The sequence below is a fragment of the Phascolarctos cinereus genome, unplaced genomic scaffold (assembly GCF_003287225.1).
Source record: "Phascolarctos cinereus isolate Bilbo 61053 unplaced genomic scaffold, phaCin_HiC Scaffold_5;HRSCAF=322, whole genome shotgun sequence".
In the NCBI taxonomy this organism is placed as follows: Eukaryota; Metazoa; Chordata; class Mammalia; order Diprotodontia; family Phascolarctidae; genus Phascolarctos; species Phascolarctos cinereus.
Genome location: NW_027555958.1, coordinates 16,119,257 through 16,136,193, shown reverse-complemented (window position 1 = coordinate 16,136,193; position 16,937 = coordinate 16,119,257). Strand labels below are relative to the sequence as shown.

The 16,937-nt window shown below is 47.2% G+C and overlaps 1 protein-coding gene across 2 annotated transcripts in view; it reads left to right on the top strand.

The window, feature by feature from the left end:
* Positions 1-13,351, top strand: part of COL26A1 (collagen type XXVI alpha 1 chain) — a 267,961-nt gene extending 254,610 nt beyond the window's left edge. For both annotated transcript variants that reach the window (XM_021005767.2, XM_021005766.2), the window contains exons 10-12: positions 8,094-8,132; positions 9,643-9,727; positions 10,254-13,351. In XM_021005767.2, the coding sequence (XP_020861426.1) occupies positions 8,094-8,132; positions 9,643-9,727; positions 10,254-10,435 (306 nt within the window). In that variant the 3' untranslated portion in view covers positions 10,436-13,351. The remainder of the gene's footprint in view (positions 1-8,093; positions 8,133-9,642; positions 9,728-10,253) is intronic.
* Positions 13,352-16,937: the final 3,586 nt, after the last annotated feature.

The following is a 16,937-nucleotide window of genomic DNA, read 5'->3' as shown; positions in this document are numbered from 1 at the left end:
TTATCTCACTTTGATCTATTTTCGGGTCAGTTGTTATTCCGATGAGGTATTTCACATCTTCTTTTTTATTGTTTTGATTTTGTTTCTTGATGTCTCATGAAGTCATTAGTTTCTACTTTCCTACTTCTAATTTTTAAGGAGTTATTTTCTTCAGTGAATTTTTGTACATCTTTTTCCATTTAGCCTATTCTGGTTTTTAAGGTATTTTCTTCAATATTTTTTGTGCTTCCTTTACTAAGCTATTTACTATTTTTTCATTATTTTCTTGCATCACTTATTTCTTTTCCAAATTTTTTTCTCTACTTCTCCTACTTGATTTTTTAAAATCCTTTTTGAGGTCTTCCAGAAATTCTTTTGGTTCCTGAGACCAATTCACATTTCTCTTTTGAGGCTTTGCATTCAGCTGTCCTTGACATTATTTTCATCTGAAGTTATGTTTTGATTTTCCCTGTCACTAAAGTAACTTTCTATGGTCAGGCTCTTTTTTTTTCCCTCATTTCCCCAGCCTATTTGTTGACTTTTAACTTTATGTCAAAATTGGGCTCTGCTCCCGGAATGCAGGGAACACTGTCCCAAGCTTCAGGTTTTTCATGCTGCTGTTTTCAGAGCTAGTTCATGGTGTGTGTGGGGGGGCAGGGTGTCTATAAATTTTCAGTTCCTCTAAGGTGGTATGATCTAAAGAGAGGTGTGGTCACTGTTCTGGCCTGTGAGCAACCACGAGCACTCATTTCCCTCCTGGAACTGTGACAAGGGACCCCACCCCTGCTAGTGCTCCTCCTCACCCTGGGACTGTGACCCAGAACTGTGTATGAACAATGCAACAGAGTCCTGCACCCAGTGCCAGCAAAGGATCTCCTGTAACCTTCTGACCAGTTGTCTGACCCCCTTACCTATGAGCTGAGGGCTCAGAAGCTGCTGCCGCTGATTCAGTCACTCTCGAGCCTGCGTCTGGCCCGCTGGGTGTAGCCTGCACTGGCCTGTGCTCTGCTCTCACCCCAGTGAAACAGGCCTTTTCTGCTAACCTTCTAAGTTGTCCTGGGCTGAAGAACTGTTTCACCCCAACCTTTTGTTAGTCCTGCCACTCTAGAACTTGTTTTGAGGCATTATTTTAAAGTTGTTTGGAGGGGAATTTGGGAGAGCTCAGGCAAGTCCCTGCTGTCTTGGTTTTCCCCTTGGTCACTTGCTTTCTTCATCTTTAATTGGACACTGGACCACATTCCCAGTGGTTTATCCCTTCTGTCCCAGCCCGCTGCCGCAGTAGCTGCCCGTGACAGACTCACAAAGACAGCACAGGGCCCAACCATCCACCCCGAAGAGTGCCTGCCATCCAACTCTCCCTTGAAGACCGCCATCAAGAAGGCGTCCTCTCCCTCCCAGGGCAGTCCCTTCTGCTTTCAGCTGGCTCTGGGAGCGAGCTTTCTTTTCCTAACACAAAACCCAACTTTGCCTCTCAGCAGCGTCCACTAGTTCCTTGTTCTGCCCTCTGAAGCCAGGAATGGATTAATTCCTTCCTTGAAGACAGTCACCCTGTCTTTTCTTCCCTAGGATCATAGAATTTCCCCAGTCCCTTCATTGGATGGATAAGGCATGACCCCGAGGTCTTTCACCCTTTGTTCTGACCTCCCATGGGTGGATGCTACACAGTTTGCCTTTGAGAAGATCCTTCCTAAGATGTAACACAACAACACTGAGCACCGCGCTCCCGCGACTGGAGTGGAGCACGTGGCTGTCACCTTCCCAGAGCACATTGTGCCTCTTTTAATGCACCTTAAAGCTATGTCAGTGTTCTTAGCTGCTGTATTGCCCTATTAACTCATATCGAGCAAAGTCCACTAAGAGCTCTAGATCTTTTTCTCTCCAAACTCATCTCTCTCATCTTATACTCATGAAGGTAATTTTTTTTAACCCAAGTCTAAAACTTTATATTCATCCCTATTAAATTCCATCTGTCACAGGGGGTTTTCTGGTTTGTTTGTTTTTTGCAAAGCCTCTGGTCTCCATTTCTTAGCATCTTCTAATAGCCTCCACCTTTGCTCTTAATGGGCCACATCTTGCATTGGATCTCTGATGTCACTGCCACAGGCTTTCTCCTTCTCTTCCCACCCTGACCAGCCCAGCCTGTGGTCACATGGAGACGTGAATGGTGGAATAGATATTTCCCATCTAGCGTGATTTGTGGAAATTAGAGGCAGGGCCCACTACCACGAAGGATTTCACCAAGTGCCTGGTTCAGCACCTGAAATCCCATCGTTCTTTCTTTTGGCTTACCTTGTAGGTTCTGTGGCTGTCCTTGGGTAAAGCCCAGCAGCGGTCAGCACAGATCTGACTGACCTCTAGCCTCGGGACTGGGGCTAACCACTGTGGAAACAACAAAGCACAGACCATGTGTGCTGGCACACCCAGCCCTGACTGTGCCCTCCAAGTCCTTGGGCAATAGGAGCCAAACCTTGGCTTCCCTAAGCCACGTGTCCTAAAACATTGACACTCTCCTCTTCACTCTCCTTGCTCTCCCTCCCATTTCCTGTCTGCTCTAAGTTTCCCAGTGTTAGGTTCTCCAAACACCAGTAAGTATTCCTTGAGATCCTACTATCTATTCACAAGGCTCGCATCTGGGTGTTGTGAGGGATGGGAAAACATGTCCCTGAAATAATAGTTTAGAAGTTTCTGAGACTTTACAGGTCATCTCAGGCAAGCCTATCATTTTATGGATGGGGAATGAGGCTTGAGGAGCTTATGTGACTTATCCAAAATGAACACAAGCGGTGAGCATACCTAGGATTCCAACCCAGATTCTCTGGCTTCAAATCCAGTCATCTTTCAATTGCCCATCATACTGCCTCTTGTGGATGAAGGTCACTGAGCTTTGTGGCACTTCCAGGACTCCCTCAATGGGGCCCACATTCCCACCAAGTGGCGCCCTCCCCCCATCCTGTTATGATGGCCCCACCCCACAGGGCTACCAGGCCATGCCTGGCTATGATTAGTCTGGGCTTTGTTCCAAGGTAGTGAAGAGTCCAGGAAATCCCCAGTTCTGTGGAACCTTCAGTTAAACTAGCATTGATTAAGCGCCTTCTGTGTACAAGGCACTGCAGAAGACAGGAACCAAAAGCATTCCTTGCCCACAAACAGCTTTGAATCCCTGGGTGGCTCCTCCTGGGGCTCACACAACTCAGGAGTTATCGCCAGGTGTGTGGTTTGTTCCCTGTGTTCATGCTTGTGTTGACTTAAGGTCCACCTGTAATCATTTCCAGGGTCACCTTGGCAAAGAGCTGTCCTCTCAAATACCAGCTGGTCATTTCCCACTTGGGGAAAATTCCAGACCCCAAAAATGGCCATTTCCCAGAGTTGCAGGGGTCCTAGGATAATTACATATATAGTCAGATAGCCCATGGCCCTGCATGTATCCTTTGCCCAACAAATAGCCCATGTTAATCAGGGAGTAGTAGATGTGGTGATGTATTCCTGGCCTCTGGGAGACATACCGACCTGACCAACGCAAGGGTGTCATGTCATTCCACCATTTGGTCTGTTTCTTGGGTGATCCAGGCCCTCCAGGGGACCCAGGCTTTAAAGATTCCAAGGGAGACAGAGGAGATCGAGTAAGTACCTTAAACCTTCAGGTGAATCTTTACCAGGCCATTGAGTCCCATTTATACAGCCCTGAATCCATGGACTTCCTGAATATTCTTGTATTTACCTCTCCTTGTTGTAGTTCAAGCCACACTTTGTTTTTTAAAGATATGAAGAATATGGGGAGCTCTCTGATGTTCTGGCAATCAGTAACCATCCCTGCAACCCACTGAAATGTATGGTGAGGGCCAGTGAGGTGGCACAGTGGATAGAGCACCGGCCCTGAAATCAGGAGGACCTGAGTTCAAATCCAGCCTCAGACCAAACACTTGACACTTACTAGCTGTGTGACCCTGAGCAAGTCACTTAACCCCAATTGTCTAAAAAAAAAATTTTTTAAATAAATGAAGTGTATGGTGGCCAAGGTCTGCCTCCCCCAGTAGAACATAAGTGCCTTGAGGACAAGGATTATTTCATTCTTGTCTTTTGTCTCCAACACCACCATTCATCTATAAACAAAGAAAAGCAGCCAAGACTGTGGGTTGGGAGGGATCATTTTATCATGGCCTGGAGTCTTCCAGCCAGTGCACCAGGCTCATTCCTACATCACTCTCAAGCTAATAGGGCTAAACCCTTCCTCAGAGTCCTTATGCGTGAACAAGCTACATGTACATTAACAACAAAGAGACATGATATTTAATTAACCAAATATTTGTTGAATACCTACTGTGTGCAGAGCTGAGATATGTAGCAAGACCAGTGAACAACATACATAGAGCACTTGGCTTCATTTTGGAGCTTTGTATCTAGACTGTGAAAGTCACGGCTACCATTTTAGTTCTAATTTGAATTTGAGCCGGTACAAATTGGCCCTGCCCAGGACAGAAGAATCCCACGTGCAGGTGCAGTGACTGGATGAAATTGATAAGGCAAAACCATGAGCCCACGTTAAGCTTCCATTGGACATAACTGGTTCAGTGCATTTCAAAAGGAATGGGTTTTTTAAAAAGAAAGAATGGCAATGACTGAGTAGTAGGGGTTAGAGGAGAAACCTACTGACTGTATGAACTAGGCGGGAGTTTTAAAAACTATCCCAGGAGGAGTCTGAAAGTATCAAATGAGAGGCCCATAACTCTCCTGGATCTGGGGATTTCTCCCCATGCTTTTGTACAACTATGTGGAAATTGCAGGTTGTATTTTTTCATTGCTGGAAGCAAGACAAAATATGCCATTTTGTGCAGGTCATCTGTAAAATGCTTAAAATGATACTGACAAAATGAAAAGGTTGCTCTAGGACAGCAAGTCTAAACTACAATTAAGTGTGGACCTTGTTAAGTGTACATGCAGTAGGTCTCCATACGGTCTAAAGGAACATCCCACTGCCTATAAATAATACATGTTTCTTAACACAAGAACGTCCTTTTGTTTATGTTTGCTGGGAAATACATATTTCAAATTTCTGGCCTATTGCCTCTGACTTATGCCTCCTTTTCACTTCCACCATTCCCCTGCCTGTCAACCCTTCAACACCAGTTCTGAAGTAGAAGGAGAATTTGAATCTAGACACAAGACACAAGACACCTGGGGGAAGTCAAAGGCACAGGGGGGACTCTGCTTTCCCCTTACAAATTGTGCAAAGAAAGCTGAGAGTTCAAGTAAAGGGGAATAAGCCTCATTACCTTGTGACTTGTACGTACTTTTTGGTTCTTACTCAAATTTCAGGCTTTTAGCTTGACTTTAATGAAGTATGAGAGTTTATTTATAATGAATTGATAATTTTTATAATTCATTAGTGGTGTTGACATTAGAGATGGACAATACCATTCTCGGTTTATATTGTTGCTAGAAATAAGGAATATTTTTTCACTGCTATAATTATCTTGCCCAATTCTTTGAGCCTGATTTCAGTCATCTGAACTAAGGTTTCCTGTGTAAGCTTTTAAATTTTAAATAAAAACAAATGCTGAAAGAAGCAGGCAGAACCTTGGTTCTAATATTTCCAAGTCAAGATGTTAATTTGGTAATCGTCACAAAAGATTGTGTAAATGCATTATTTACACACAGTGCTATGATTAGTTATTCAGATATAGCAGACTAGTAGGGGAAATATGGAGGACGTATGCATATGTGCAAGAATACACACGCTTTGGATGACAACTTGGACACAGGAGCCATGGGTGTTTTCAACATTTTGAAGCATCTTATGGAATTTTTCAAATTTTCTTGTATTTGTTATTTGTCTCCCATCCTTTTGTGTTTGTTTAGAGACTGGTAGTCAGAGTAAATAGTGAGAAATCTCAGAACCCTATCTTTTGGAAATACTTGTTATCTGACGCTTAAATTTTACATCTAAAATCACAGTGGGGTTTAGATACTAGCAAACTCAAGCTTCCTGGCTGAAACCAAGACTACTTATTCTTTATTTACCTTTTGTCTGTAACAATCTTGTGGGTCTTTTTTCTGTGTGTGGTGTTTATATTTGCTTCTTTGGTGGTGGGAAAACTTTAGACTTCAGAATTCCTATTTCCTTGATTGAGATGACAGATTCAGTAGGCTGTGTGTGTGATGTATTTATGTGTTATTTTGAAAGAAATATTCTCATGTAGATGTATATTAGGTTATAGTAAAAATGGAATTATTCCAATGTGGTGTGGTAGGTGGCATTTTGGGAACTCAGATGCAGGTTGAAGTAAAAGACCAGTAGAATAATGATCATCACTTGCCATCACCATTTTCCCATCATCCCTTTTGTCTCGAGTTCATTTTAACAAGTTAACTTAAAGCTGTCTGCTTTGTGATTACAATTTTTAAAATCTTATGCCTAGAGTTTGGAAGATAGAAATATGCATGTTTGCATTTGTGTAAAATATCTGCAGTGTAAAGTTTTATAATTTACTCTTTTAAAAAAATCATTGTATTTAAATAAGAAATTAAAGCCAGCAATTCTTAAAAAAAAAAAAAGACTCACCAGCTAAGGAGGGGTAGCTGGTGAGTCTGCATACCAAGAAAGGGCCCCCAGAGTTCAGGCAAGCGGAGGGAGAAGAGGACCCACACGACTAAAGGAAATGGCTGTGGTTCCCATACACTGGGTTATCTGCTCCACTTGACCCCATGACCTTTCACTAGGGAATTGGGAGGTGAGTGGGGGCTTAGCTAAGAAACAGAAGCTGCATCTACAGAACCAAAGGGAAGAATTCCTTTTGGAAAGAGATCATTGTGATTTTATACTACACATTATGAAAAGGATCAGTTTCTCTCTACAGAGCTCCATATTTCCATGAATTACAGTATCCATCAATTCCAGGGACACACAGAAATCACAGCTGATGACTACCCCATGACATTAAAGTGATTCAGGAAATGGAGACCTGGCAACTCTGTGTAGAGAGAGGGCAAGGGCATGCATTCAGCAGAGAAGTCATGTTCAGGGGGAAGAGGAGTGGGGATGAAAAAAATGTTCCCACCAGAGTGGATAATGGAGTATTTGGTAAAAGAAAACAGAAGGTAGGGTGAGAGGTTTGGGCTCGGTAATCATCAACAGAGTCATGCTGGGAAGAGTCTGGGATCCTGTGAAAACGATGCAACCCCTCCAAAGAACCTCGGAGGCCATGGAGTCCCAGCTACCCCTGCCCAAGTAGAAGCCAGATGGCCAAGGAGGAGGAGCTCACACACAACCAGGCCAGCCCATTCCACTGCTGAAGAGCTCTCACCATCAGGGACTTGTTCTCCGCATCAAGCCTTCATCATGCCATTTCAAACAAACATCGTTCCTCTCACACCCAGCAGTTTCACCAGTGTTGTATTAGTGCGCTTCTCTTTGCACAGCCCAACCCTGACTATTCTCATCTCTCCTCATCTCTACCAATGTGCCAGATGTGAGCTGAAACTTGAAGGTGGCTCTGATATGCGTTCCTTTTGTTGGTGGTGATTGGAGCATTCTTTCACATACTAGTTAATGGTTGGCGATATTTTTATTCATACATCTTGATTACTTATCCATTGGGAAATGGCTTTTGGTCCAGTATATTTGTGTTAGTTCCCTCTGTACTTTGGATATAAGAGCCTTAACAAAGATATTTGATGAACAGAATTTTCCTCAATCAACTACTTAATACAATTATATATGATGTGAAATAATTATGTTATATATCATATCCTAATTTATATCTAATTATATTTCTCTTGTTCACGTAATAGCTTTGTTATTCCATGTGATCAAAATCATCTGTTTTACCTTGTGATGGTCTCTGTCCTTTGGTGGGTTGAGAACTCTCCCCCAACCATACCTATGAATGGTACCTCACTTGTGATTCTCTTAATTCTTGGGGTTTTTAAGGACTCTTCTAGAAGCCTCCCCCCAATCCCAGCCCCACATTCGTGGCACACTTCCTCTGTCCACAGAGTAACCAACAGGCTTCTGCTGCCCCACCACAAATATGATCATCTTCATGATAAGCTGGGATTTACTGACCTTCCTTTGCTTGATAACAATCTCTTTTTTTAATTCTTTCGTCTTATTTTAGGGTGAACCTGGTTCAAAAGGAGTAGAAAAGGGAAAAGAGGTAAAAATTGCCTAAATGTTTTGATAAGTGTATTCTCTCTCCTTATTTCTCATTGACTCATGTCTATCTGAGCTGGCTCAAATTAGGAGACTTTCAGTCCTTTCTTGATGAAGCAGCATTGAAAGAACATTGAATTTGGGGTCAGAGGATCTGGTTCCATAGGGTTCTAGATCTAGAACTAAAAGAGACCTCGGAGGCCATCTAGCCCACCCACCCCCATTTTATAGATGAGGAAACTGAGTCCGTGCCAGGTCAAGTGACTTGCCCAAGGCCACACAGAGTCAGTATACAGACACCAGCCTTGTGGCTCCCCTTGCCACTCCAGCCCCTGCCTCCTGTCATGGCTGGGACACTTGGTATGGTTTGACCGGGCAGGGCACCTTCCTGCGCTAAGCCCCCGCTGCCTTATCCCGCTCGGAGGGGACTGCACTCAATGACCTCCCGTGTCCCTTTCACCTCTACATCCCAAGATCCTAGGAAATCCAGAATGCTGAAGAGCTGCGGCAGATGGAGAGGAAACAGGAGGCCTGGTCCCTGTCCTCAGGGAGCTTCCAATCCTGTTAAGGAGACAAGAGATACACACACACACACACACACACACATGCTACCCAACAGTGTAAGACTGGGATAAGCATTAAGGTACATGGTCTAGACAGGGTTGCAGGAACTGAGAGGAGGCCAGCCCCTGGCCTGCAGCTCATGGGCCTGGGCTCCAAGGAGAAGCAGGAGCTGGTTTATAGGAAAGGCAAGTGGCAGCACATTCCAGGCCAGGGGAATGGCATGAACAGGCATGGAACCCACAGGGAACAGTGCATGAGCAGGGCTGGCCAGAGTCATGACATGTAGACCACCAACAGGAGGAAAGGCATGGGGAGGAGGGGGGAGGCGGCAGCTCAGGAAGTCACTGAAGGCTGCCGGTATGAGGAGAGGGAACTTTATCCCACAGACCGCCGAGGAAGGTTACTGAGGCAGAGGTGTGCAGGGCGGATTGAGGTAGAGATCATGGAAAGGAAGCAGCATAGGAGAGACATTTTGGAAGAAAAATTGGCAGGACCTGGGCACCGACTGTCATGTAAACACACACGCACACCCCACACCTAGTCAGAGGATTGCAGCCATTGGGTGACACCCCCTCACGTTATGGATGAGAAGATCAAGGTTCAGAGAAGTGGCCTGGCACAGTTTGGAGCAGGGGCAGGGGGCTGGGTTGGGAGTCCAAGGACAAGAATTCGAGTCCCAGCTCTGCCACTCACAGCCTGCAAGTCACTTAGCTGTTCTGGTCCTCAGTTTCCTCGTGTGTAAAATGACTAGATGGCCCTATGGGCCCAAACCGCGGTGCACGCAAGAACTCTGCCAGCATCTGGCTCTTTCCTGATCAACACCTGGCCTGTCCCCGCCGCCCCCAGACCTCTCCAAGGCCAGTCACAGCTTCGGCGGCCCAGCTTTTTGCCTCTGCTCCTCATACGTATCAAACAAACCTCCTGAGGTGGGTGCTTACTTGTTCCCACAGAGTGAGGGGGTACAACAGCTTCGAGAAGCCCTGAAGATCTTAGCTGAGAGGGTGCTGATCCTGGAGCACATGATTGGAATTCACGGTGAGTGTCCAGAGGACTGTGCTAGGCGGAGTCTGGAAGGACAGCCCCTAGAATGGGGGTGGGGGTGGGAGGGGAGCGGGAGCCCAGCTGCCCAGAGGCCAAGTTTACTGGCCCCATTCCTGCCTTGAGGGATGGGCCCTGTGGACTTGGCAGCCGCTGCTTCCTTCTCTTGTGGAATCCCTCAAAGAACCCCTGCCCATCCACCTGCCCACCTACCTCTCTCCTAGAGAAACAACAGGGGGTTTCCTAAGCTGCCCAACCTTGACATGAGCTCCTCTATTAGAAGCTGCTTGGGGACCCAAGGGGAAAGGCCTGGAGGACCTGAGATCCCCAGTCCCATCTATCTCCTGCTCCCGATGGCCTTCTGAGGCGCCCCCCTTCCCTTGGGGCTGCTGCCTTAGAGCCTCCCCCAGGCCGCCTCCCTCCTCAGAGACAGAGGGCATCCCTGGCCACCCGGAAGGCCTTGCCGCCCCAGACTGCTCTCAGTGCCCTCCTCGTCAGACAGAGACCGTGTCTTTCCTTTCAGACCCGCTATCTTCCGCTGAACCAGGCTCTGGACAAGACGGAGCCCCAGGCCCTGCCTCACGAAGCAACAAGATGAAGGGAGGGGACCCCCTGGCACCCCCCCAGCCCAACGACACCGTATCTTCCTTGCTGGACAGCCTGGGACCCAGAAGGGACAGTAATGAGAGCAGCAGCCTGAAATAGCAGCCTGTCTTCCCCCTGGGCAAACCTGGGCCCCGATTAAAGATACAGTATCTCTCTGTGGACAAAAATGCTCACTGGGGGTTGGGGAGCAGGGCTGTGGCCGCGCAGGAGGCTCTGCTCACGGCAGCAGGCAGGAGACTGCCCCCCCCCAACAGCGGTCATCTTCTCCCCCTCTCCTTCCTCCTGGGGGATTCCATAAGGGTGTGTTGAGAGCCTCGTCACTGGGCACTCCCAGCCGGGGGGCCCTGTGGGACAGCGGCTTCCCCAGAGCCCCACTAAAATGAGGTTTCCCCGGTGGTCCGGCTTTCCCTCAGCACCTTTTGAGCAAACCAAGCAGGCAAAAGTAGAATCTTGTTCACAGTGGCTTGGAGATAGGAGCCCAGAGCCCTTTCTGGAAAGGCCTGACCTGCCTCCAGTGCCCCCAGGCATAAGGCTTCATCTGCCCCTCAGCACACCCGGGACCAACCCTAGACCCATCCCCAGAAGAAAAGTCCATTCCTATAAGCTCTGCTGCCCCTTTCGTCCTCAATGCCATGCTCCCTCGTCACCCCAAGTGAAAGAGGAAAACAGAATAAAACATTAAGTGCCCATGTTGTGTGAACAGTGAGAGGGATGCAGATGCTCGTGTGATCCATCACGCAAGCACGCATTTGTTAAGCACCGAGAGGGTGCCAGGCCCCGGGCCTCTGCCTCCTTCATTAGCTCTCCCACCCTGGCTAAAAGTCACACTAACCGCAGCAAGGCCAGAAGTCAGGACATGGTGAAGATGGAGGCGCTGAGCTGGGCGGGGCAGGCGCTCTTGGTGTTTTCCCATTAATCCGATTTCTTCTCTTCCAATGCGACATCTCAAAGAATAAACAGGAATCACCTTGGTTCGTCTCTGTGCCCAACAAAGCCTGTCCAGAAGCCCATCTTGCAGGAGATCAACACCTTGGAGGAGCAAGCTTCCAAAACAGAGTTCTTGTTCCCATGTGATGGCTGGCCGGAAGTCTGGGGGAAGGGCAGCAGCAGCCGAAGGGAAGTAACCAGCCCATGAGCAGCGCCCACATGGCGCCCCTTTACCTCGACCAGTTCCCTTCTAAGGACTCCTTCTCCACTCCCAGACTCGGATGACCACTTGTTTGTGAGGTTTGATGGTTGGGTTCTTCCCTAAGGCCTCCAGGGGGGAAAAGCCCAGCTCGTTGAATCTAACTGATCTAACAGCTGGGCCTGAAACATTGCCTCCCAGCTGAAGTCACTCATTGGACCCCTTTCTAATCAGAAAGATGTTACCACCCATGTGACTTCAAGTCCCTGGAAGCTGGGAGTCCTGAGACAGGATGAAAGGTGAGTGGAGGACAGAAATTTGAACCAGATTACTTACTCCCGGAATACCATGCTTAATTCAGTTCAGCCTACTAAGATAGTTAAAGTGGTCACGTTCTGTGAGTGAGCAAAGTCCCATGCCCCAAAGCCCCAAATTCGAGTTCATGAGGGTGGCTGGGGTGGGCAGAAAGAGGACAAAGCACCATCTCCAGAGCCGGCCCTCCCAGCCTGAAGTGCGTCGTCCCCATCTCCACTAACTCCATCTTGCCAAGCTGTGAAGTTTGCTTCATCCCAAACACAGCATTTCCGACTCCAACAGTTTCCTCATTGTGTGGTCCTGTATCTTTAATTTTGGTGCTGTTAGAAACCAAATGTTGGTAGGCTTTCTCTGGACCTACCCAATCACCAGCCTTAGGATAATAATCTGTCCCCCCAAAGTCACTTTCCTAGTTCAAACAGAACTTTCCAGAGCCTTGTATTGTGTCTCATCTTACAGAGTCCCATGGACAGAGGCTAACAGCAGGTACTCCAAATCTGCCTCTGCTTTAGGCAGCTAAATGAGATCCCTATTGGCTGGACCTTTAATTGGGGTTCACTGCATTTCCACGGGGGTTCATTTAAGGGTCTGTTTCCATCTCTCCAATGTCACATCACCATGCCAGTGCCCTTCTGCAGCTTTTTGGATTTTCCAAGATCACCAGCCTCCCCTCTGCCTTCCTTTTAAATGACTTTTCAGTTTGGTTTATCTCACTGAGGGAAAAATGGAAAAAAAGAAAAAACTCTTTTCTTTGCATCAAGCTTAGAACTGAGCTGGTTCCATGCTGGGCTTCCTAGGCTCCAGTAATGGAATTCTCAAATCCCGGTGAGACTGAAATTAAGTGTGGAACACTTAGGAAAAAGTTATCACAATGGAGTCTTCAGAGAAAAAAAGCCAATTCCATCTTGGATGCATTTCCCAACAGATCAGGAAAGACGGCCGGCTTTACTGGATGGAAATTCCAGTCCAGAATGATTCTTCTTGTTCCAACAGCATTCCATGCTGTTGATTTTATAGCCTAGAAGAGCCACCTCCTGGTTTCTATGATTATGGCGAAGTAAATTAATCACAAGTTCTATACAAGTCCATGGAGCACATTTCTAAGCATTGAAGAAAATGCTGGTATTAGGTTCAGTGCTAATTTTTAGACTTTTTCTTATTTATGTTGGTGTGTTCTGTATGCATTAAGTGTCCCTGCTTTCTGAATTTTACTATATGCTCTAACCCTTTTATCTACACATTGCAATTCTGTGTAGGCTCTCAAAGGAAAACACTAGCTGGCTTCTGCTTTTTGTTTTATTAACTCACTTTAGCTTGGTTAAGAGTGGCAGTGTGGCCAGGCCACCAGTGGATGGCGACTCTCGGTTTCCCTATGGTGTTATGATTCATGTTACTGATTTCTCTCTCTTTGCTTTGGTGTCGTTGGGTTGTAGGGGACATCTTGTACTTGGCATTCTTACAGAGCAGTGGGACCACCGGTGCCAAGCCCACTGAGGTCCGAGGTCTTTCATGTAATGAACTGAGAAATAAATACATCGCCTGTGACAAAACTTGTCTCTGGTGGCCAAAGCCAAGTCGTCATTCCTGCTTTCTTGTCTTCATTCCCTTCCCTCTCAAATCCTGAGAGTGACAGGGAGGGTCTTGTTCCTTGAGGAAGCATTATGTAGAATACCAGGGCTGTCTACAACGTGATAAAAATGTTAGAACTGCAAGGGACCTCAGAGGGCAGGTCGTCCAAACAGATTAAGTGACCGACCCAAGGTCATTAGGGCAGTAAGTGGCAAAGCCAGCACTTGATCCCCGGTCCCCCAGTGACCTTTCCACTCCGCCTGGAGTGGGACCTGGTCCCGTGGAGGCTGCGTGGATTTGAGGTGGCAGGTCACTAAAGACAGGGGCAAGGAATAGAGAGGTTGTGAATTGTCTGTGATCACATAGGGAGTAAAGCACCGGCCAGGGCAGCCAACTCCAGATCTAGCTTTCCGTTTTAGCACGACACTTCACGGCGTCTTTTTTTCTTTTCATTCCTTATTCATTTTGAACTTAAATATATAAAGACCAAAAAAAGAACATTTCCATGTACATGAAAGGATTCAATATAAATCTATGAATTTCATTTCAGTTTATTTAAAAAAACAACTATGAACATAAGTCCTGCCCATCATTTTCTGTGCTCCCTGCTTTTCTTGTTCTCTGCTGTGCACTTTTCTTCCCCTCCCTCCCCAATTACACGCATTAGACGTGTGTGTGTGTGTGTGTGTGTGTGTGTGTGTAAAACTATATTATCCACACTTCTGTTTAGCAGTTCTTTCTCTGGAGGCCAACAGCATCTTCCTTCATAGATCCCTGGTAGTTGATTGGAGTATTTATAATACTCAAAATGACTTCGTCGTTCAAAGTTGTTCTAAAAATGTTCCCCTTCGTTCTGCTCCCTCCCCACATCTCACTATTTTTGTGGCCTGATTTCAGGAGCATGGGAACTGACAGGTTTCATGCTGAGTGTGTAAAAGCAAACAGCTACCGTTTATATAGTGTCTGCTATGTGCCAGGCACTGTGCTAAGTGCTTCAACCTTATGACTCATTTGATCCTTACAACAGCTCTGGGAAGGAGATGCTATTATTATCCCCATTTTATAGAGGAGGAACTTGAGGCAAATGGCAGTTAAGTGACTTGTCCAGGGTCATACAGCTAGTAAAGATCTGAGGCCACATTTGAACTCAGGATTTCCTGGCCTCCAGCCCAGCACTCTATCCACTGTGCCACCCAGCTGACATAAACCCAAACTTAAATATTAACCTGGCTCCTGGGCATGGGGGAAGAAGCCAGTCCTTGGAACTGGCTCCCTTCTCCAGCCTATGAGCCGAGGCAGCTCCTGTCCAGGGACAAGTGGGTAAAGTCTTAGACCTCCTGGGTAAAGTTCTGACGGAAAAGAAGCCTGGGCCACAGCAGCCCGAATCCCCTAATATCCCCATTTAGTGCCGAGTCCGTCATATCAGAGTGAACCGTAAGCACGATGGAACTTCTGAGGACCCCGGGATACCCTGGCAACTTCAAGGAGCCTTGCACCTGCTGTTACCTGGAAGAGCTTGAGGAGAGCCTGTTCTGTCCTGGAGGCATTAGCGCCTGGAGGGCTGCCTGTGAACAAGACAACTCCCGAAGCTACTGGATCCTTTGGACATACCAGAAAAATATTTACAAGGAGAAGAGGGCGTGCATCCCGGAGCTAGGTGTGTCCACCCTTGGCCCAAGAGCCTTTTGCTTTCCTGGGTCAGCTAGGGCCCGGGGCTTGCAGGAAGAACCTTGGGGAGGAAATGTGGTTTATGTGTGTAACAACCAGAAGGGATGGCTCCCTCCCTCCGTCCATCCTATGAGAAAGTCAGACTAACAGCTTATTTTTCGAGCCTGGATTGCTGAATTTCAAGTGCCAAGACACAGGTGGAGAGCACAGAGAAAGAATGAGTTGTGACATGCCAGGAGAAGTGGATCCCATGAGACTGTAACTTGTACAATCTACATCTGGCTTGGAGACTGGGAGGCAGCAACATGGCACCACTTTAGGGCCAACAAGGTAAAGGAGAAAAATTGAGAATTTCCACTGTTCTGGTTCCTGTGAGCTGGAGGAGAGATCATAAAGCATAAGACACTACGGCCCCCAGACACACAGTCTGGACAGGCTAAGGGTCACCCACAGGCTACCAACCATTACGTGCAAAGGGCCCCCAACAGCAAACCCATTACACTGCGTGACAGTGGGGCAGCTAGGTGGCACGGTGGATAGAGCACCAGGCCTGGATTCAGGAGGACCCGAGTTCAAATCCAGCCTCAGACACATAACACTTACCAGCTGTGTGAGCCTGGGCAAGTCACTTAACCCCACTGCCTAACCAACAAAAAAGAAAAGAAAAGAATATAATTTGTTATACAGAATGGCTCCCTGGAAGAAGGTTGGTATATGGGAAAAGTTTTGGTAATGTAAAATCTAATTTTATTGATTAATTTTTTTAAAGGTGTGAGAGTGTTAGGGTAATCAGTGGGACAACCTGATGGAAGGCTAGGGTGAGTGAAGAAGCCCTGGACAGGAACAAGCTGCAGTCCATTAACGGGTGACATAAGGAAAACTGTAAGGACATTTCCTCTCCTGTTCCCTTCCCAGATCCTGCAGGGCAGGCAACCTGATAAAATCCCAGCAGTTATCTGGGCTAAGGCAGACTGGACTAGTAAAGAAAGGGAAAATGCACAGTAAAGGGAGAGGTTGGGAAGGGGATGATGGTAGGAAGAACTGGCCATGCTGGGGGATGACAGCAGTTAGGACTGGGAGCAGAAACAAAGGTTAAGAGTAGGAGGTGGGGGGAAGCTGCAAGTTTATTTTGGTAAAATGAGAAAATATAATGTGGATGAGTATTGGGATAAGATTAGGATTGTGGGTCCTGCCAGGCCAAAGGCAATAATAGCTAAACCCTTTAAATGCATGTTTGTAAAGAAGCTACCAAAGGGGGGCACCTAGGTGGCGCAATGGATAGAGCACTGGTCCTGAAGTCAGGAGGACCTGAGTTCAGATCCGGCCTCAGACCAAACACTTGACACTTACTAGCTGTGTGACCCCGGGCAAGTCACTTAACCCCAATTGCCTAAAAGCAAAAAAAGACAAAAAGAAGCTACAAAAGGGAGGAGATCCGGGCCCTGTGGAAGCCCACTCCACCTCAGCAATTAGGCTTGGAGAGCTACCTGGGTCACCAAATCAGTCACTGACTCCCCTGGTGTGGCCCAGTCCAGGCCTTGAAACCAAGCCTTCCTGGCCCACGGAGGGCCCCTCTCCCCCACCCCACACCGCCTTGCCTCTCTGGCATGAATGAAGTAGATTTGACTGGGTAAATGCAACAAAGGAGACAAACCGCCAGGACAGAAGGGAGGATGGACGAGTAAGTGCAAGAAGGACTTTGAGCAGTTGTAACAGTTCTACCTCCACGGTAGGGAGCGAGGCCTGGATCTAGGATTGCATGGTCACAGGTTCCCTGCAGCACAGCCTAGCAGCGGCAGCTGGACAACTCAGGGTCTTAGAGAGCTGCCAGGGACTGGCACGTCCCGAACACGCCTGGAACCCGGGTCTTCCTAATCCCAAGCCTCTGCCTCTCTGTTACCTACATATACATATGACAGCAAA